This window comes from Camelus bactrianus, chromosome 23 (genome assembly GCF_048773025.1).
Source record: "Camelus bactrianus isolate YW-2024 breed Bactrian camel chromosome 23, ASM4877302v1, whole genome shotgun sequence".
NCBI classification, from domain to species: domain Eukaryota; kingdom Metazoa; phylum Chordata; class Mammalia; order Artiodactyla; family Camelidae; genus Camelus; species Camelus bactrianus.
In genome coordinates this window covers 10,511,460-10,534,163 of record NC_133561.1, presented here as the reverse complement: position 1 = coordinate 10,534,163, position 22,704 = coordinate 10,511,460, and the positions used below count along the sequence as shown (strand labels likewise).

The window sequence follows — 22,704 nt, the reverse complement described above, 5'->3', positions numbered from 1 at the left end:
ATTTGGGACATCTGCAAGTTGGCCCTGTGTTCCAGCATCCGTTGCGTGTGTAAAGGAAATCTATACAGTTCTTTACCTCGTCAAGTAGGGTGGATCATGCTAATTCCCTGGGGTGGAGCAGCCGTCTGAAATGACTGGGGGAAATGTATTAATAGAAATACACATATATATGTGTATAAAATCTGGTTGTCCTGTGAACTTCTAGAGTGCTTGATCTACCCAATGAGATGAAGAGAGTTACCCAAAGAATGAGTGTTTTAGTCTAGATAATGGATTTCAGATGTTTCTCAAGAAGTTTAATGTTTCTGCCTGGGCCTCAGAGTCCTCATGCTCAGAGTGAACTGAAGTTTTAAAGATGTAGCAGGTTTTCCTTGACACTGTGACACTGTTTTTTGTTTTTTGTTTTTTTCTTTTGATTCCCAGACACCAGCTGCTACACGTCTTCACCATTGCTAAGAAGGCCTCTGCTGTTACCCTGGTGTGAAAACACATCTGCAGTTTCCCGAAAATGGAGCATCTCAACGTTACTTAATGCACCCTGCTCCGAAGCGTGGCTGGCGAGCGCCGTTGGCCTTGTTTATTTAAGAAGACTGTATCAGAAGGAGAATGCTTTTTTGTAAACATGCATTGCCTGGCTCTTTCCCTGGGCTTCTTGTTGCCTGTCCCGGAAACACTGCTCTTGGCCTATCTAGCGTCCCTGCCATGGGCCGACTCGCGGGGCCTCTTCCCCAGGCTGGAGAATGTAGGCGCTTTCAAGAAGGTTTCAGTTGTGCCAGCCCAGGCCACGTGTGGACTCCCGGCGCGGAGCATGTTTTGTCAGAGCCCGGCGGCTGCGGAAAGCCTGCGGTTCTGCAGCCAGCGGGTCTGCGTGCAGGACTGCCCCTACCGGTCCGCGTCCCCGGACCCCACCGCCCTCTTTGCAGCCGGCCTCGGGAGCTGCATCATGGTGGACCGGCGTGATCTGCGGCCCAATTCCCAGAGCAATTCTTCGAGTTTCATCTTCGGAAGTCACAAGAAGTGCTTTGCTTCTCCTCCTGCTCCGCTTCTGGCGGCATCATTTACTCTAGCTGTGTGGCTGAAACCCGAGCAAGAAGGTGTAATGTAAGTAGGAGAGGGAGGGTAAGCTTTCCTGGGATCCCGAAAAATCAGTACGAGCGAAGGCTCTTGCAACTTCAGTTGTAAACTCGAAATGAAGGCTAGCACTTGGGAACACATGTGACTGAAGACCAACTACTGCATTCATTCCTCGTCAACTTTATATTCCAAACATTCCCCCCATCCCTCTAAATTTAAAGTAGTTTTCTCCTTTCCATGGATGAAGTGAAACCTCCAAAAATAGTATGTTAAAATAACTTCCTTGCCGGGGACATGTTTACACCAGGCTCATTTTTATTTGCAGTAGTTGATCTAAACCTTTGGTCTTACTCTTCAGAGGCTAAACCAGGCTCAGTGTGAGTTTTGAGGCATGGGGACTAGTAATACAAATAATGGCTATTTTCAGTGTTGGTCTAGGTTTGTATAAACAACCTGCCCTCACTAGACTGTAAAATTTCCCTGAGGCACATAGCTCTCTCATCCTTATTTTCCCAGGAAGAGATGTTTGTTTGACTCATGGAAAATTCTCAGTCATAGGAGTTGAATAAATGAATGATTCTCCACCTTTGAGAGGAGGTAGCTTTCAGCCCTTTACCTCAAGTTGCCTTCATCTGTTGGAAAGTATAGAGATGAACATAAAAGATTCTCAGAAGCGTTCATGCCTTGGATCCCAGTAGGGATCCCTTCAGTGAGTTCCGATTGGGGCTTCCTTAACATTTTTTGTTATTTTATATAATCACCTGTTTTTTTTCATTCTGTAATCATTTCTTAAGATGATTTCCAATGTTTCGCCTAAGTGTTTGGAGTCAATATGGAAACTGGAATAAGTAAGACAGTTTTGAGGCACTTTTTTGCTTATATTTCATCTTCCCATAGGGCATTTGACTTCCCCTGGTGGTGTTTCTTTGTGTGAGGATGTTGGCCATGTATCTAAAAACTTGTGAGACAAACCAGAAAAGTCTTATGATCTCATAAGCAAATATGACTTAAATATCTTTGGTGTTTAGTTTTAGTTTGCCAAGTGAAAGTTGGCATATTTTCATTTTGTTTTATTTGAAGTGAAAATCATCACAGACCATTATCCCTATTTCTGTGTGTCCCCTAAAAGAAAACCCTGTTTCCGTACTGTTTGAAATGTCAGTAAATGCAGCCTACTTTAGTTTATGTAACTAATATCCAAAGAGTCTTAAAAAATTGTCTCTTGACATATATGGCTAGGGTGAAGTATTTTTTCCAGGCTTTTTCCAAGGGGTATGTCTCTACCAGATTCATCTTCTATTGGTATCATTTTGTATAAAGAAGACAGGAGTATTTACAAAAGCGGTAGCACATGGTTTACAGTTTTGAGAGTTCCATGCGTCAAGGTCGTTTCCATTCTCAAAACCAAAAAACCTATGGGAATTAGGGGAATTTCGGGGTGTTTGCACTAGATAAGTAAAACAAACAAAACATGGATTATCCAATTATTGTTTATCCAGAAGCAAAATAAATCCAGTTCCTAAATATTTTGCTACCTGCCTTCCTCTCACATTCATTATCTACCAAGGCTAGTATGTTTACAAGCAAACAAAATAGCAAGGAAGATAATCAATAACATATTAAGAAATGCATTTTCAGTAAGCTTGGGGAAATAAGCCTGCATTTTGCAAATACATTCTTGAGTAATGGTCAAATTGTAACTTGTAGATTTAAACTCGAGAGAAAACCAATAGAGACAAACTCTTCTTAGATTGTTTAAGACCTGGAGGCAGGGAATAAAGAGAAACTCATTCCAGTGACTTAGAAATATCCACCTCCTCAAGAATTCAAAAAAATCATGTAGAATTTCCATAGAACCACATTTCTACTTTATATGAAATCTATGTCAACTAAACTTACTTGCCTAAGGTAAAAAATATACAGTTCTCATACCTTTTTCTTCAAATACATGTACAAGATAGAGTAAAATGGTGACAGTAAAATAGTGACTATTAAGTGTGCTCCAGTCTTACTACCTCTCAACTCTTGGAAAGAATAAATGCAAGTGAGATGGACTGCTTTGTGAAAAATGTGCCCTCTAAGGAAAGTTTTAAAACATGCTTAGCAATAATTCTTGGTTGGCCCAGTCTTACCTTTGCCTCTTTGACTCTTCCTACTCAATTAGATGACTAACTCATCATTTTGTGAGGGTCTACCATACACCAGGCTATGCTTCTAACCCCAGATAAGTCATCTAATGGGAAGATGAATAGATCGGTGTCCTTGCCAAGGCAGCACAGTGTAAGCAAGCATAAATGAAGGCCCCTTGAGACCCTTGAGCAAGGAGGGGTCCATGATCAGACATCATCATGGAGATGCCTAAACTGACTAGGAGGCAACTGGGTGAAGAAGGGAACCCAGACGCCTAGTACGTGATGAAGTTCTTCTCCCTGGGGTGCACCTCCTTCTTGAGTTATTGTCTGAGATTCTGGGGGCCAATGAGCATCTTTAATAGTTTGTTATTTGGGAGTAATAGTTTGTTGATGGACTGATGGATAATGCTGGTGATATTTCTCTTTGAATAGTAGATTTGACGGAATAATCCACATGGTAGGCCACTAGCAAACATTCCTAATATTCTCTCTTCTGCTAGAAAGTTGAATTGCTAGGTTGAAATGTAATAGAGGAAAGGGGCTTAAGTTCATATCTGTTTCTGCTCAGTGGGTGCAGAGTGGCCAGGAACACAATGATGTAATTAGTATGAAATAAAATAATACAAAAAATTAAAAAAAATAAACAAAAAATACTTATTTAAAGGGATGGGAAAAGAGGGCTGTTGTGATAAAAAATAGAAGTGATTAAAAAAAATAATTTGGTCACTGGCTCGACACAAGACCCAGACATTTTCTGCAAATTCTTCTGGTTGATCAAAATATTTCACTGTGTCTTTAGAAAATAGGATGGCCTTTCATCCAAGATCATTATTATCTCAGTGCCTCAGTTGGGCTGTGTGGTCATGGAGAGCTAGGTCTTACAGACCCCGGCTTTGGCTTCTGGCCACTTGATGATGGGGTGAGTAAAGACTACAGTTGTCCATTCTCCATTTCATCATGGAAATTAAATAGAGCAATTCTGACTTCAGGGCTGGCAGTTTAGAGCCTTCTGTGGACGCTAAACTCTCTTTACATTTAAAAAAAAAAAAAAAAAAGAAAAAGATTTGCGCTGGTGACTCAGTACCCAAGCAGGATGTGGTGTATTGTGCCGCTTCCTATAAAAGAAACAGCAGAGGAACTAATGAGCCAATAGGCTAAATGTTGGTTTTGTGGGATGATTCTACCACTTCAGCTCCCATCATGAATCTCTGATAAAGGGAGTTGAGTTTCTGGGGAATATACTGCAAATAAGAATTCTGTTTTTCATTGAAATCAGAGGGCTTCTTAATCTAAAAAATACTGGTCCTGAGTATGATGACATTCAGGTGCTTATTCATGGTGACCCTTTTTTGAGTGGAGTCTGGGGTCAGTTACACCACCGTAATTGCACAGTGCTGTAGCATGTCTTTAGGTTGGAGGCTAACCTTTTCTCTTTTCTGGTTGCTTCCTAAGGTGTATTATAGAAAAGACGGCGGAGGGGCAGATTGTGTTCAAGCTTACAATATCTGAGAAAGAGACCGTGTTTTATTATCGCACAGTAAATGGTTTGCAGCCTCCAATAAAAATAATGACACTGGGGAGAATTCTTGTGAAGAAATGGATTCATCTTAGTGTGCAGGTGAGTAAAATAAAAAATATTTAACATTTGGTTAAACACAAGGATCCATCTTCCTTTCTTTCCTCTAATGGCATCTTCCCACAAGATCGGAAGCACGATCTTTCAGATTTCAAGTATGTGTAAATGACAACTAAAGGAAAATGATATTTAAATGACTTAATGATGTATCTCTTGAAAGACCAGCATTTCCCCCTCAAATTCGCTGTGAAAACCCCCAGAGAAGCTTAAGGCAATCCTGTTTGGAATAATATCCTCAGGAAATTTTTGTTTTATTTGGCTAGTGTATTTTATTTTGTTCAAAAATGTGTAAGGGCTCTTTGGCTGTCTAGTACTGATTTTACTAGTCTGGGCAATATCAAGACCCCTGCCTGGTCTTTACAGCTGTCTTTTGTAGGTAGCATCTGATGATATGAATACAATTTGGCTGTTGCGGTAAACCGCTGACCTTGGAACTAATGAACTTTACACATCAGACACTCAAAAGGTGTTACATTATTGCTTGGGTTGTCAGCTACAGTTTGTATTAGCCTTAGAAGCTGCGAAAGGCTGAGATAACTGTGAGATGTCTGGTATTTTATAGTTCCCAGCAGTAGAAATACGGTTTATTCTTTCGTTTCTTGGCTCTGTAATGGTCCAGTGCAGCCAAAAGTCACACTTGCCTTTTTAGACTGGAGGTGCTGTGGACTGCACTTTCCAGTATATGTATGTTCTCATAGGTGCATCCAGATTTGGTTTGTGTGAACCCCATTTGTGTCATGGGGTTCGGCGGGCCAGTGTGCAGGCAGTAAAAGTAATCTACCAAAGGATGAGAACAGAAAAGGAGTTTGTTAGGTACGTTGCTGTAGACGGCAACGGGCCACACAGAGGAGAGGTGCCAGTGTGAGCCCTGAGGGTCTGTTGCTCAGCTCTTTTATTATGGAGGGTTACATTGGGTACCGAGGGGTCACAAGGTGCATGATTGGCTTGTGCACAAGTCTCTGGTTGGTTGATGTTGAGGTAACAGGGAAGGGAGGGGGTTTCATGAGAGGGTCAGGCTGCAAGACTCTGGCAGGGGGCTGTAACAGGTTCTGGCGGTCAGACTTCCAGGCATTGTATAGATCATTATCTCAGGTAAGGCAGGTATGTGTTAGGAAAGGAATGTTCTTTGTTATCTTTAAAGGGCAGTAGCCGGACGCCAGGGAGGCCTTGGACCAGAGGGTCGTGGAGCAGGAATCTGCCAGACGTCTGTGGACCCGCAGTTTGCCCTAGTGGACATTTGTACCCTCATTCGCTTTATGAAAATAATCTGATTTCTCACCTTTTTCCCCACCCCAAAGTAGGTAGTGAGTAGACTTCTTTAGAGGGTCTTGAGAATTGTTACTTGGATTTTAAAATGTTTCAGCATAGATGCTGTTCTTGAGGATTGAAATATACTTTATACATATCTTTGTTTTGTCTGATTATAACTGTGAAATTCTACGTATGTGCATAGCAAAGCATGAAAAGCTTTAGGAAGAACATGTGAAATATGAATGCAGGCAGGTAACAATGATCAATTTCCATAAGAAGATACTGACAAAAAGATATTCAATCAGCATCTTAGGCTTAGCATACTCGGCTTTTCTCTAGGATATGTTTAGCAAATTCAGTTGGCAGGAAGTAGGATTTCCACGCTACCAGGGTTGAAAGGACCTACATAAAGATGAGTCATGTCTGATGTGATGGATTCCATCAGCGCATGATGGATTCAATCTGTCAGTGCTCATTTGTTCAGTAGTTAGCAGATAGGGGACTAATTTGTTCTATATCTTGTTGTCTATTTCATCCACTGACTAGTGCAACAGAATTGGGTTATACTGTTAAAACTGTGGAAATAGAAACCACCAAAGAGAATCTGCAGAAGATAACAGATAGATTCGTTGCATATTTTTGTATCAACAAAGAGAAAAACATTCTTTTTACTCACCTTTGTTTTGCCTTATCTGTGAAACTGTGCCATGTTACGGCAGGCAGTCGTACATTTAAAGCTTCACAAAGAAAGTTTAAAATCCAGATCTGAAGAGGTAACCATGACTGAATTACTCTCCTGGGAGTCCAGTGCTCTTAGAGTGCCTATTGAAATCAGCATTATCATTTCAATACATGTCAAATATGAGTCATTTCCTAGTTGAGGCAAAATTTCTTTATAAATCTTTAAATCTTCCCCTTCTTTCAAGAAAAGGTTAAAGTACTTATGATGTAATGAGACTGCTTTATTTCATAACTGTTTGACTATCAAGAGAAAACTTGTCCTTTCCAATTTTTGCTCTTTTTTATCTTTCTTTATTTTCACATGAGGTTTTTTGCCTCCCCCATTCTGTTTTACCTTAAAACTACGGAACTAAGCAGTTATAAAGTATTAGGAAAACCATGCATATGGGTTATTTATTCATCGGGCATTTATTGATAGATTTGGGTGTACCCAGCATTATGGGAAACTTCATCCAAAGGAAAATTGAACAGCAAACAAAAATTATTTGTTCTAAATTGGAGACCTGCATAGGCTTCCTTTAAATCAGACGCCAATCTGAATACATTTGAGATATTATGATACCTATAGTATGAATTACAATAAATGTTTATAAAAGTGTGCTCCTTTTTTAAAAGTTGTTATGAATAGCAGTGGGAGGGACAGGAGATTGGGAGCAGATAAATCTGATTCAGGTAATGCTACTCAGTCAGTAGTCTTTAACAGATTCACTTGACTCGGTTTTCTCGTGTAGTAAGAGGATTGGACTAGATGAACAAAATGAGGCTTCCCTGAGTTCTACGTTAAAAAGTAAGTGACTTTTAAAGTATGGAAAGCTGTTAAGTTGAGCATTGTCTAGATGAAGATAGTGACAGAGCTAACTCTTCAGCTGACAATTGGGCTGCTGCTTTTTCCTGCATCCTCAAGCTGTCTGCTGTTTACACAGAAGCATCTTTTGGGTGGATTTTATGGCCAAGATGTGGACAAATGCAGCTTGTAATTCTTTCACTGTTTAATCACAGAGAACATATTTTAATATCAAATGTAACTTACTCCCTGTCGCATTATTACATAGTGCATCCCAGTTCTGTTTGATTTCGGAATTTAGGTTCTTCATCATGCTGGGCATAGGGTAGAACACAGAAATGAAAATCTGACTTAGTCAAGTTTAAAATTGCAAGTCTAGTTAATGCGTATGTATATATTTTTAATTCATCCTCCAGTATGGCTACAAATCAATGAATTTACATTATGTGCATGTGTGTGTGTATAAAAATAAAACATATGTCTTTACTTATGGAATTGACTCAAAAACAAGAATTTAACTTAACAAAGACCTAGTGACATAAAATTAACCTATCTGACCTTATACCTTAGCCTCAGATAGTTGACTCAATGTCAGCTTTCCATCAGTAAAAATCAGAATTCTAATTTCCCAAATCCAGAAAAAGAAATGAATTTTAAATAATTAAATCCTTGGGCACAGAAGATGGTGAGGAGGAGCCAGACATACTGAATGCTGGAGGTCTGGTTTCCTAAACAAAAAATGCCTGATATCACAGTAATGGATCTAACAGTCTTTATTCAAGAACTAGCATTTTGAAGCTTCAACCTGTTGGAAAATGATTAGTTTTAAAATTAATATTCATTCAGGGACTTGAATCTGACATGATTGCCAATTTAAATTTCACTTTGGGGTTTAATATATTGGCTATTTCAAGTTATATCAAGCTGAAATTCGTTATGTCATATTTTTTGTACTAAAACTGGAAAAAATCAATTCAGACTTTTTATTATCGAATGGGGAACACTGGTAACATTAGCAGATTTTTTAGGCTTAGTTTTCATATTGAATCAGTACATGTTATAGTTATTCTAAAAGATCTCTTTTGATTTTCTTTTTCAAAAATAAGTAAGTAAAAGGATTTTACTTCAGCTATTTGTTGTGGATTGGTGAGGAAAACAACTTGGAAGTATATTGACATTTAGTTGCATATCATTTAAAAGTAAAACCTGTTTCCTATGAAAATACTGTTCTTAAGTAACTCTGCGTATTTTATAGAACAAATAGCATGAAAGATTCATTAGTATAGCAACCCTTTAGTAATTATGCTGAAATGCAGTAAAACAATTAAGTTCCATACTTAGAAACTGATGAGATACTGCAAGTTATGGAAGCAAGGAATGTTTTAGCAGTGGAGTTTTTCACATTATCTGTGCTATTTTGAAGACTTCTTGATACATTGACAATTCAAGAGCCACAGATGGTCTGAGCTACAATAATGTGAAAAAGAGCAGATCTAATCTGATTCAATGAAGGAAAAAAATGCATGGGTAAATAAAGTTTTAGCAATCGATAGATGAGGAATAGGAGTTTCATAATCATAGTTTGTTCATGAAATATGTTCTTTTGATTTATGTATTCAATCTGAAAAAGGAAAACTATTGATAGTTCTGGAGAAAAAGAAAATGCAATTTAACCAGCATTTGTTAGAATAGATAAACCAACTCTCTCAATTAATCTCTGGAGTGTATGCCTATGTGCACACTTCATAAAGGTATTTCCATGTCTCTATTGATTGAGGGAACATGAAATGTCCACACAGCCATATAGAAGCTTCCTTGTTCATTTCAGTGAGCTCTGTGTACTGGGATTCTTATGGGAGCACCATCTAAACTCCCACCCCAAGAGAATCTCAATCTATGTTGTTCCTTTAATAATTTTCATTGCCTTAAACTATATTTATGTGTATGTGAAAGTGTTCTGTTTGTATTCAGTCAGGTGAATATCACCCAAGTTAATAGAATAGTTTTAGTTACTCAGAACTAACTAAAGATCAATAAATTTAACAAAGCTTTTCAGAACAATCAGTTCAAATGATAATAGCCATTACTGAGCACTGATTAGGTGTACTGGATTAAAAAATGAGCTTTACGGAGGTTAAATTACCTGCCTAAAACTACAGTCTCAAGATTCTCGGACCTTTAACTCAAAAAATAATAAATTGCTGTGAACCGAGATCACTGTGAAGATATAACGGGTAATTAGTTTTCAAAGTTCTCTGAATCCTCCTCTGAAAAAACCAAGAACTGGTAAGATATATTTGTTAAATAAATATAAAGGAATTTTCATACACGTTTGTATGTATTTGTAATGTAAATATTTGTAATGCTTCACATATTTACATGCTTTGTACAAATAATTAAAATCAATATATTTTTCAACTGTCTCTCATGATACAAGTGACTTAAATGCATAATGGAATGTAATTTCATGTAGAGTTCTGCTCAATATCTCTGTGGTTGATGGCAGTCAGAAAAGACTACAGTGGATTCAAGAAAGAATATTCCACTTAACCCATCCTGATCACCTGATCCATGGCGTACAGAACCAAGTCTTGTATGATACAGTGATGCAATAGAAAAAGGAAAGGGGGGTTCTTCCTACTTGATTATGGAGAAAGGTCAAACAATACAAGTAAAAATTATTCTATGTACATCTTTGCATGAGACTTTAAAATCCAAAGGAAACTCTAAAGTCAGAAGGAAAGATTTACACTGGAATTTGACACAACATTGTAGAATTATTATAAATCAATAAAAAATGTTAAAAAAAGGAAAGATTTAATTCTTGATATTTTACTTCAAAAATGTGCAACCCTAGGAAAATTACATAACCCCTTGAAATGTTACGTACCCATTGCAATTGGGAACAAAGATAAACCAGCCTATTTCGCTTCGGCCGTAAATGTGACATGTAAAGAAAATAATGTCTGATAAAGTACTTTATAGTCTGCTCTGATGGAACTTACAGTCTACTAGGAGGAAAAGACAATCAAATAATCACACCAATGAAAGTAAAATAACTGATATATTCTTTGGGATCATCTGAAGGACGATTTGATCAAATCTCTGAAGTCAAGGAATGCTTACCCTGAAGAAATTAGATATATGTATTTAGTTTTCTAGACTTGCCCTAAGAAAGATCACAAACTGAGTAGCTTAAAACAACTAAAACTTGGTTCTCTCGCAGTTCTGAAGGCTAGAAGTTTGAAATCAAGTTGTCTGCAAGGCCATGTTCTTTCTGAAACCGATAGAGGAATACCCTTACCTGCTTCTAGCTTCTGGCCAGCAATCCTGTTTTTAGATGCATCACTCTCATCTCTGCCTTCTGTATCTCATTGCCCTCTTCCCCCTATGTGTCATTGTCTTCTCTTCTTCTAAGGACACCAGTCCTAGTGGATTAGGATCCATCCTAATTCCGAGTAACTTCATCTTAACTTGAAGACATCTGCAAAGACTCCATTTCCAAGTAAGGTCACATTCACAGGCACTGGAGGTTAGGACTTCAGTCTGTCTTTTGATAGGGACACAAGTTAACTGGCAACAATATGCATACAAAATAATGTATAGGATTCAACTAGCCAACGAGAGTAGAGGGGAACATTCCATACATGCATAGCAAATGGTGCAAATGCCCTTTTGTAAAAGGGACTGTGTTGCATATGAGATACTAAAAGGCCAGTGTGGGTGGAGTGCAGCAGACAAAGTGGAACAGCATGTGCAATGAAACCAGAACAATTGGAAGATGCTATATTTTAAAGAGCATTGTTGGTTGTATTAGAATGTTTTCAAGGGGATTCTACTGAAATGCTTTATGTAGGGAGAAGGAGGGAAAGTATATGCTCACACTCCATTGCATCTAAGTTGGTCTGGAGTACAGCCCCAGTATTATTTCTTCTTTCCTTCCTTCCTTGATGGATTACAAAGTGTTTAGCCAGATAATTAGAATTTAAGACAAGAAATGATCCATTCCAATTCAGTTGTGTCAGGGAAGATGCATAAAGAAGGTAGAATGTAAGTTAGCTCTTGAAGGAAAAATAGGTCTTAAATAGATGGTAAAGCGGAGGAAGAAAGAAATTCTCTATACCGGGAACAGCTGCGTAATTCCTGGGAGATGAAAATAGCAAGATGTTAGTAAGGGTCAGGGGAGCTTAATTTCTTAGAAAGAAATACATCGTGTATTAAATGGAAAAGGCTGGGAAAAGTGGCTTAGAGCTTTGCATAGTTTGCATGAAGTTTTTTTGTTTTTGTTTTCCCCCTTTGACAGACAGCTGGTGTTTTTCCACCTGCTCCTAATCTAATCTATTTCATAAATGTTACATGTCACTACTATACGTACAATATATATGTGTACACCAAAAGAAAATGTTTGTCTAGTATGTACATAAAGATCACCACACCTCTCACTGCAGTGTTTACCTTTTACAAGCTTGAATGTTATCATTCTATTACATAGAAAAAAATTAATTCCTCTGGAAATATCACTAATCAAGATCTAAAACAAGCCATGAATAAACTAACATTTAAACTTAGAAACTGATATTTGAAGAATTTAACAATTTTTCCTACTAGAAAATGGTTGACTCTCAGCCAATGGCTATAAAATGTACAGTATATACAAAAGGAAAATATACACAAATATTATAGTGCACATTTATTCCGTAACACTACTAAAATAAAAAATGGCGATAAAAAGAGAAGTGTTTTCCAATGTCTGCTTATTTGTTTGAACAGTCTCTGGTCTTTAAAATGCCACTATGGTAATTCTGTCAAGTTTGTAATGGTTAAAATTTGATGGTAGTGCTTTTTAAAACCTATATTATCTAATAGAATTGTCATTTATATTATATCACTTTCATCCAAAAGCCAAATATAATAAGACAGATAATTTTTGCTTCTTTTGAGGGTAGGCATTTCTGTGCCCACAGGGCTAACTGATGCCGTCAGTTATACATGAACAGTTCCCACTAAAGTCAGCAGGAACAGCGTGCATATAACCTAGGGCAGAATTTGGCCTATGGTATGTATCACTTGGTAATGGAATAGAGAATATGACTTTATTTAAACACGGCCTTGAATAGTTTTATTTTCCCATACAGTTTCCCTTGGTATTTCTCTCTCTAAAATGCAACATTCAGAAATCGTCCAAGCAGCTATATTGTTCTGGATGCATAATAAGAACATATGTTCAAGATACCAGTTTAGGTATCTGTAAACCAAAGAAAGAATAGCTAAAATAAAACAAATTACAAAAACTTTCCCAAGAATGGAAAGGCTTTAATAGGTTTGCTAATCTTCCAATCATCTAACTACAGCAGAGAAAAGATACTGATATTTATAAATAGCATATGTAATTACATGTATGCATATGTGGATGTATATTGTATATATATAAATATGTATAAATGCTTGTTTTAGGAAAAGCAGCTTCATTCTGCTTTCTGAAGATTACATGAAATAATCCTTGAAAATAATTGAATTATATTTTCTAGAAGTAGAAAAAAGTTTGATTCTTTTGTTTATGATTACTATTCATGGTTCTCAATCTAGGGAGAAAGGAAAAAAGAATAAAAGGAAAATGAGGGAAAGGACAGAAGGCTTTTGAGTTGGGGATGGGGGAGGGGAGGAAACACAGAGCCCAGGGACCAGAAGGGGAGACTCGGCCCTTGCCAATTTCATTGTGGTCGGATTGACCAAGAAAGGATAGATTATGGACATATCAGTGTTTTGCTCTCTGAGATGCTAATCTCTTGCGTTTTTCTAGTTATTTGGCCAAAATCAATTACAGGTAGCTTTTCCGGGGGTGTTGGTACCTTAGGGAATTGACAGAGAAGATTTGAGTTTAATGTTTAGGTTGAATGAGAGGTAACTAGAAAAAACAAAGAGGTGAGCTGCAAATGAGATGAGTTCTGTGGGGATACACATTGGGACAAATGGTGACCATTATGATTAATCCCTTAAAATACCTGTAGCAGTGTCAGGCAGGGCATCTCAATGTGGGAAGAAACTTTTAGAAATATGAAAGAAAAGTGAGACCCCAGAAATTTTGAAAACTGGGGAGCATTTAGTTTAGAGAGGTCCAGTTTAGATAGTGCTTGTTTATTTTTTAATTAACTTTTTTGAGATAACTGTAGATTCACAGGCATTTTGTAAGAAATAATACTGAGAGATTCCATGTGTCCTTGACCCAATGGTGTCATCTTGCAAAATTCTAGTACCATATCACAACCAGGATACTGACATCGATACAATCCACCCATTTTATTTAGATAAGTGATGATGTTGAACATCTTTTCATGTGCTTATTTGCCATCTGTACATCCTGTTTGGTGACATGTCTCTTCATGTCTTTTACCCAGTTTCTAATTAAATTGCTTGTTTTGTAGCTTGTCTCTCTCTTTGATTCTCTTAACAGAGTGAGCAAAAGTTTTAATTCGGACAAGATCTAATGTCAGTCTTTCCTTTTCTCAATCATGCTTTTGGTGTTGAGCCTATGAATTCTTTGCCTAACCCTCAATCCTCTATTTTTTCCATAAAAAGTTTTATAGTCTTACATTTTAAACTTAAGCCTGTGTCCCTTTTTGAGTTAATGTACCAGGGATGCAGTTTAGGTCAAGTTTTCAAGGTTTGTTTGTTTTTTTTTTTTTCTGTTAGTGGGTGTTCAAATGGTCCGGTAACATTAGTCAAAAAGGATAGCCTTCCTCCATAGAATTGCTTTTGCATATTTGTCAAATACCAGTTGAGCATATTTGTGCAGGTCTATTTCTGGATTTCCTGTTCTGTTCTATTTGTCTGTCCTTCTGTCATTACCACACAGTCTTGATTACTGTTGACCTTAATATCTGGGGCAGTGACTCTTACTTACTTTTCTTTTTCATTTGTTTTTTTTAAAACATATTTCAGAGCCTGTTCCTTTCCATATACGTTATAGAATAAATTACCTGTAGCTACCAAATGTATTACTGGATTTTGATAGGAATTTCATTACTTCTATAGATGAACCTGGGGAGAACTGATACCTTTAACTATGCTGAACCTTCCAGTACATGAACATGGTAAATGTCTCCCTCTCTTTGTATCTTTGATTTCTTTTATTGGCACTTTATAATTTTCAGCATACAGATCCTGTGCATGTTTTGCTGAATTTATTCATGAGTGTTTAGTTTTATTTGGAGTGATTGAAATTGATTATGTTTTAAATTTTGATTCCCAGATATTTTTTGTTAATATATAGAAATGATATTAATTTGGGGGGTTGATCCTATATTTAAAAATCTTGCTGAACTTACTTATTAGTTCTGAAATTCATTTATAATTTGTTGGGATTTTCTACATAAACAATCATGTCTGCAATTAGGAGCAGTTTCTTCTTGTTTCTTTCTCTTTCACTCTCTTTTTCTTTCTCTCTTTCTCTCTTTCGTACTTTCTTTCTTGTCTATATGATTTTTTTTCTTTGTTGCAATAGCTAGAATTTCTAGTACTATGTTGAGTAAGAGTGATAATAGCGACCGTCTTTGCTTTGTTCCTAATGTTAGGGAAAAAGCATTCCATTTTTCACCAATAAGCATAATGTTAGCTGTAGATACTCTTTATCATGTTGAGAAAATTTTCCTCTATTGCTGGTTGACTAAAAGTTTTCACCGTAATGAGTGTTAGATTTTGTTAAAGTCCTTTCCTGCATTAATTGATCATCTGATTTGTCTTCTGTAGCCTGTTAATGTGGTTGTTTATATTGATGGATTTTCAAATGTTGAACCAACTTCACATACCTGGAGTAAATCCCACTTGGTCATGACAGTTCCTTTTCAACATTGCTAGATTTGATTTACCAGTATTTTTTTTTTTTAGGATCTTTTTCCATGTTCATGAGATGTACTGATCTATAATTTTCCTTTCTTGTACTGTCTTTTGGTATTAGGTTAAAGTTATCTTCATAAAATAAGTTGGGAAGTGCTCCCTCCTATTCTGTTTTCTGATGTAAATTATGTAAAATTAGTGGTAATTCTTCCTTAAATGTTGGGTAGACATCTCCAGGTTTAGTGAAGCTTTCTGGCTTTGGAGATCTCATTCTTGGAACTTGTTAATTAAATTTAATTTCTTTAATTCAGGTTGTCTATTTCATTGATTTTAGGTAGTTTATGGTTTTCAGGGAATAGGTCCATTTCTTCTAAGCTGTTGGATTTGTGACTGTACTGTTGTTCCTATTATCTTTTATCCCATAATATCATTTTACTGGCTAAAGGATCTAAAGTGATACCACCTGTTTCATTTGTGGTGTTATTTTTGTCTTCTCTTTTCTTATATTTGTCAGTGTTCCTAGAAGTTTATCAATTTAATGATATTTTAAAATAACCAATTTTTCCTTGATTTTTCTGTTTATCGATCTTCAATTTCATTGATTGCTATTATATTATTTCCTTACTTCTGCTTGATTTGTGCTTATTTTGTTCTGTTTCTAGTTTCTTGAGGTAGGAACTGAGTTAATTCCAGACCTTTTCTCTTTAAGGTAAGCATTAGGTTAGAATAGTGCTGTAATTTAATGAAAATTTAATTTAATGCTTAATTTAGTGCTGTAAATTTTCCTCTTTGTACTGCTTAACTGCACCACAAATATTTTAGTGCATTGTATTTTCATTTTTATTCAGTCCTCTGTATTTTTTATTTTTGTTGAGAATTCCTCTTTGATTCATACATTAATTAGGAGTATTTAGTTTGCAAGCTTTTGAAGATTTACAAAAATTGCTTATTATTGATTTCTAATTTGAATCCATTGTGATCAGAGAGAACACTGATTTCAGTTCTTTAAAATTTGTTTTGAGGTTTTTTTTTTTTTTTAAATGGCCTAGGATGTAGTCATTCTTGGTGAATATTCCAAAAGCACTTGAAATTAATGTGTATTCTGTTGTATAGCATATTTTATGCACTTTATATATGCATACTATGTGTGTGTATATATATATGTATACACATATACATTCTGTGTGTATTTATATATATTCTGCATATATATCAATTATCTAATAGTAACCAATTCTCCCAGTCTCTGCCATTTATTTGGTGTATTTTAACCATTTACATCTTATTGATGAGATAGACTTATGTCTGCAATTTTGTCATTTCTTTTCTATTTCTTTCGATTGTTTTTTTCTGTTTCACTTTTCTTACCTTGCTGTGGGTTACTTGAACATATTTTAGGATTGCATTTTTATTTATAGAATTTGGGGTGTATCTTTTTGTATAGTGTTTTTAGTGGCTCTAGACATTGCAGTATACATAATTACCTTACCAGGGTCTACTGGCATTGCTGTTTGTCACTTCAGTTGAAATATAGAAGCCTTATATCCATTGAGGTCCCTTTCCCTGTCCTGCTTTTTAAGTATAATTATCTTGAGTGTTTTGTCTCTAGACATTGAGGACCACATCAAATGGTGTTTAGAATTTTTGCTTCAATCATCAAGTACTAATAAATCATGATAAGGATAGTTTGCATGTTTACCCCTGGTATTACTCATTCTGATGTTCTTATTTTCTTTCTGAAGTTCTAAGCCTTCTGTCATCATTTTCTGTCTGCTCAAAGAACTTTCTTTAGTCACTCTTTAGTCTTGATGAAAACAAATTCTCTTAGTTTTCATTCAGCTGAGAGTGTGTTGATTTTCCTTTCCTTCCTAAAGGATATTTTTGCTGGCTGTAAACTTCATGATTGAGAATTGCTTTCTTTCAATACTTGAAAAATGTTGTGCCACTCCTTCTGGCCACCATTGTTTAGATGAGAAACCTGTTGTAATTTGAATTGGTATTCCCTTATAAATTTTGCAACATTTCCTGTAGCCACTTTCACTATTTTTTTCTTTGCATTTTGTTTTCAGAAGTTTAATATTGAATTCCTTGGCATGAATTTCTTTAGTATTATCCTATGATCCAGAGTTTACTCAGCCTCTTGAATCTATATTCATGTCTTTTGCCATTTTTTGCTATGTTTTCAGACATAATCTCTTAGAATACATTTTCAGGGCTTCTTTCTCCCTGAGATTATAATTATACAGATATTAGCTCTTTTGCTATTGTCCCACAGATCCTTCAGGTTCTCTTCATTTTCTTTTACTCTCTTTTTTATTTTGTTCAGTTTAGGTAAATACTTTGGATCTGTCTTCAAGTTCACAGGTTCTGTTCTTTCATCTTTACTCTTGAGTCTGTATAGCAAGTTTTTATTTTATTGTTGTTTCAGTGTTTTTCTTTTTAATTCTTAAATTTCCATTTGGATCTTCTATTATAACTTCTATTTCTTTGCTGAGATTTTCTTTTTCATTTAAGAGAATTCACAATTCCTTGTGGAAGCATGTTTATGCTTTTAAATCCTTGTCAGGTAATTCCAATGTCTGAGTCATCTCAGTGTCGGTGTTGGTAGATTTTCTGGGTTCTCATTCAAGTCATGGTTTTTTCTGGTTCGACAAGTGATTTTTATTTTATCCTGGACATTTTATATACTATACGTGAGACCCTGGGTCCAATTTACTCTTTTTAAAATATATTTTTATTGAAGTATAGTTAGTTTACAATGTTGTGTTAATTTCTGGTGTACAGCACAACACTTCAGTCATTAGGAATATACATATATTCGTTTTCATATTCTTTTTAAGTGTAAGTTACTATAAGATATTGAATATAGTTCCCTGTGCTATACAGTAGAAACTTGTTGTTGATCTATTTTATATAAGTTAGTATCTGCAAGTCTCAAACTCTCAATTTATCCCTTCCCACCCCCTCCCCCCCAAGTAACCATAAGTTTGTTTTCTATGTCTATGAGTCTGTTTCTGTCTTGTAAATAAGTTCATTTGTCTTCTTTTTTTTTTTAGGTTCCACATATAAGTGTTATCATATGGTATTTTTCTTTCTCTTTCTGGCTTACTTCACTTAAAATGACAATCTCCAGGTCCATCATGTTGCTGCAAATGGCATTATTTTATTCTTTTATATAGCTGAGTAGTATTCCATTGTATAAATATACCACAGCTTCTTTATCCAGTCATCTGTCGATGGACATTTAGGTGGTTTCCATGTCTTGGCTATTGTACAATTTACTGTTTTTATTACTAGGCTGTCCCCATGTTGAGGTATAGCACAATGGCCAGTGAATGTATATGTTCAGTTTCTCACCTGTCCCTGCAGCACCACCTCACTGACACTGCCTTATTGCAGATGGTGGGTTGGAAGTTTAGCTTCCCTTCAGTTCCTTCTCAGTGAAAGTGGGCACTACCTTGTTGTCTCCGGGTGATGGTATGTCCTTAACTCTCCACTGAGCCCCACTGACTCCAGGGGAGGGGGCAGTGGAGTGTCAAGTAGCCCCTCTCCTATCACTGTCTTCTGCCTCATGGATACTAGGTGTAAGTGGAAGCTCAGCTTCCCATGGGGTCCACCTCACAGGGAAGTGAAGAGGGCAGTGGCATAATGACCAACCCTACCTCACACCACACCCTTCGATGTCACTTATCTGAATAGGATGGGACAGTCAGCTCCTCACCAGGCCCTGCTCCCTTGCTGGGAGAAGAGTGGGAACTGGAGTGCAGATGAGCCCCGACACACAGCACTGCCTTCAGTGTCATGGCCATGACGCGGGCGTGGAGGTACGGCTCTCACCTGGCTCCCCTGACACCAAGGCTTGGGGGAACAAAGTCCTGACCAGCCCTGACTCGCACTTCTCGTTTCGTCTTTCTGATGCTGTGTGAATGTGAAGGGGTCGGGGGAAAGTGGAATGCTGGTTAGCCCTGCCTTGCACACCCTCCTTGTCTCCTTGTTGTCAGATTGGAGGGTGGGGGTGGATTGTCAGCTCCTTGCTGGGCCAAGCTGACACTGCCTTGGTGAAGAATTAGAGTACAGCCTACTTAAGTCTGGTGGGGATGGAAGATTGGCTCCCCACTCACCTGCCAACACTAACTTGGCAGGGGATCAGAGAGCCACCTCCTTCCATGGAGCAGGGGATGGAAAATAAGTTCCATGCTCAGTCCCACCAACACTACCCCTACAGTTAAATTGGAGAGTTACCTGCTTGCCAGGTGGAGAATGGAAGATAAGCTCCTTGTTGGAGTTTCAGCACCACCCTGCAGGGAAATTGGAACGCTGCCTGCTTTGCCAGGAAAATGGGGGATTAGCTCTCTGGCCCGTCATATAGGGGATTCAGCTTACTTCCGCTGGATGGGAGGGTGGAGTGACAATTAGGCCCCTGTTGTGCTCTGTTGGACCCATGAAGCCGTGTGTGTGTGTGTGTGTGTGTGTGTGTCCATTGGTGTTTGGCTAAAGTAGGGCAGATATCGCCTAAAAGGCTTTTTGTTTTAGGCCACCGTTTTCCTGGCTCTTTATCTAGGAGGAGGAGACTTTTCTTGGAACTTACTTTATCGGTGCCTGTTGGAGGCTCTAGGACAGATGCTTCTGAAATGCTTTGTCGAGGGCATATGGGCAGTAATAAGAAAACCTAGGGGATTTACTGCCCTGTTGTTCCTCAGATCCTAAGGTCCCTACATTTTTTGCCTTCTTCCCACTTTGAAGAGTCATCCTGTACTAGTTTGTCATGTTATTCCCAGGGCTAGTCCATCTTTGTTAGAACCAGAAGTCACCATCTTTTAAATAGGACCTTGTCTAACATTTTTTAATGCCTATTATTATAGACTCTTCATTACATTTAAAACATGTTGGCCAAATTGGTGGGAAGTAAGGAAGAATCTTCTGTAAAAAAAAAATTGGTTTTAGGAAGAGGAAGTAGGAGAAGATATGCTGGTCAAACGTTGTGAAGTCAGTTCTGACAAAGCTAGACATGGTCTTAGAAATAAAACTTTGGCATAAATTGCAGCCGTGTTCTAAAGAATTAGACAGTGCTTTATGAGAAGCCTGTGTGTGAGCATTTGCAGGTTCTCTTAACATTTTTTTCAGCAAAATTGAAGTTAAAAGAGAGGTTGAAATTGTTTCTGAACCAAATATCACATTGGATAAATGTAAAATAACTCCATAGGCCCACAAGGTGTGTCCTTTATTGCCTGTGATTATGGCAACTACTGCTGCTGGCAAAGAGCCACTCCTTTCATGTGGGCAAGCACATGATTAATTCTCAATTAGAAAGAGAGACTTGATGCAAGGGCAACATTTAACTTGGCATCAGCGTGTCAACATTTCAGCCAATTTACGTGACCATGGACGCTTGAGGGGAAAGAGAAATTGCTAACGTTTCATGTTAAACAAAGAATGGAGCTTGGGGAGATAATGCAGTTTGTACTGTTTCACATTTTGTTTCAATTAATTTTGGCAAGTATGTCTTTTTGAAACAGTTTTAGATATTGAAAAGCTGCTGGTGAACCCTCAAGATGTCTCTTTCCATGTGGAAATTACCATCACCTTGGTTTATATTTGATTTGTGAACGGGGGAAGTAGAGTCATTGTGATGTTAGAGCCATTGTCGTCATTATTTGCAGATCTCATGGTAGAAGTTTCTTGTGTTAATATGTGTAGTTTGATGTTCATTTGTACCATGTGTAACTGGTTCATGTAGTGATTAAAATAATAAGCAGTGCTTGATCGTGGTTAAAATAAATACCAAGGATAAATTCTTCTATTAATTAGCTAGTGCTTATCCAAATTAGCATCCATAATTATTAGCTGTTGTTAATTTTTGTTGCAACCTATTAGACATACTGTCCTAAATCATTAACACCAGTGTAACTGAGCGTAAAGGATAGGTGACTTGCTTTTAAATGCACAGTGGAAGCTCCCGTGGAAAACTTACACTAATATATATTTTATACTATTTCAAATAGAATCATAGAAAATTCATATGGCATTTTAGATTTGGCATAAACAAAATGTATTAAGTTTGCTTATTGAGCCAGACCTTAAAAACCAGAACTGTGTCCCCATGCAGGAAGTCATTAATGCAAGATTTCCTTGCACTCCTTGTACTGCTTTCTGTTTCTTTAAATCACATTTCTTTCTATTACAGACTTTTGATGTATTTCATAAACTGATACAATCTTATATCTTAATGTAACAGGTGACAAAGTAATGTTACTGCTTCTTAATATTGAAAAGTCTACTGTATATGTGTGTATCTGTGGAGTAGTTAGAAGGAGAATAAGTGAAATGCCTAGAAATTATCCCAAGGTTTGATTTTGTTTGTGCTCATGTCTTTATAAATATATATCACATTCTTGAATAGGTTAATTGCTTAGGGGCAGGATTTCTCGATCTCAGCACCTTTATTTTTTTAATTGAAGTAGAGTTGAAGTATAATATTTTGTACATTATAGATATACAGTATAGTGAGTCACAATTTTTTGGTATATATTTTTATTGAAGTATAGTCAGTTTACAATGTGGTGTCAATTTCTGGTTTACAGCATAATGCTTCAGTCACACACGACCATAGATATATTTGTTTTCATATCCTTTTTACTGTAAGTTACTATAAGATATTAAATATAGTTCCCTATGCTATACAATATGAATTTTGTTGTTTATCTATTTTATATACATTAGGATCTGCCAGTCTCAAACTCCCAGTTTATCCCTTCCCACCCTCTTTTCCCTGGTAACCATAAGTTTGTTTTCTGTCTGTTTCTGTTTTGGAAATAAGTTCATTTATGTGATTTTTTTTTGATTCCACATATAAGTAATACGATATGGCATTTTTCTTTTTCTTTCTGATTTACTTCACTTAGTATGACAATCTCCAAGTCCATCCATGTTGCTGCAAATGGCATTATTTTATTCTTTTTTATAGCTGAGTAGTATTCCATCGCATAAATATACCACAACTTCTTTATCCAGTCATCTGTCGATGGACATTTAGGATGCTTCCATGTCTTGGTTGTTGTAAATAGTGCTTCTGTGAACACTGAGTACATGTACCCCGATGTTCATAGCAGCACTATTTACAATTGCTAAGACATGGAAACAACCTAAATGCCCGAAAAGTCCATCTGTTTCACCTGCTTATGGTGAAAAAGAATATGAAAACAAATACAAGTATGTTCATGTATGACTGATTCACAATTTTTAAAGGTTATACT

The 22,704-nt window shown here is 36.9% G+C and overlaps 1 protein-coding gene across 1 annotated transcript in view; it reads left to right on the top strand.

The window, feature by feature from the left end:
- Positions 1-461: 461 nt before the first annotated feature.
- The window catches only part of USH2A (usherin), a 642,834-nt gene continuing 620,591 nt past the window's right edge, over positions 462-22,704 (top strand). Inside the window, exons 1-2 of the mRNA XM_074351610.1 lie at positions 462-1,101; positions 4,659-4,824. Coding sequence (XP_074207711.1) covers positions 623-1,101; positions 4,659-4,824 — 645 coding nt within the window. The 5' untranslated portion in view covers positions 462-622. The remainder of the gene's footprint in view (positions 1,102-4,658; positions 4,825-22,704) is intronic.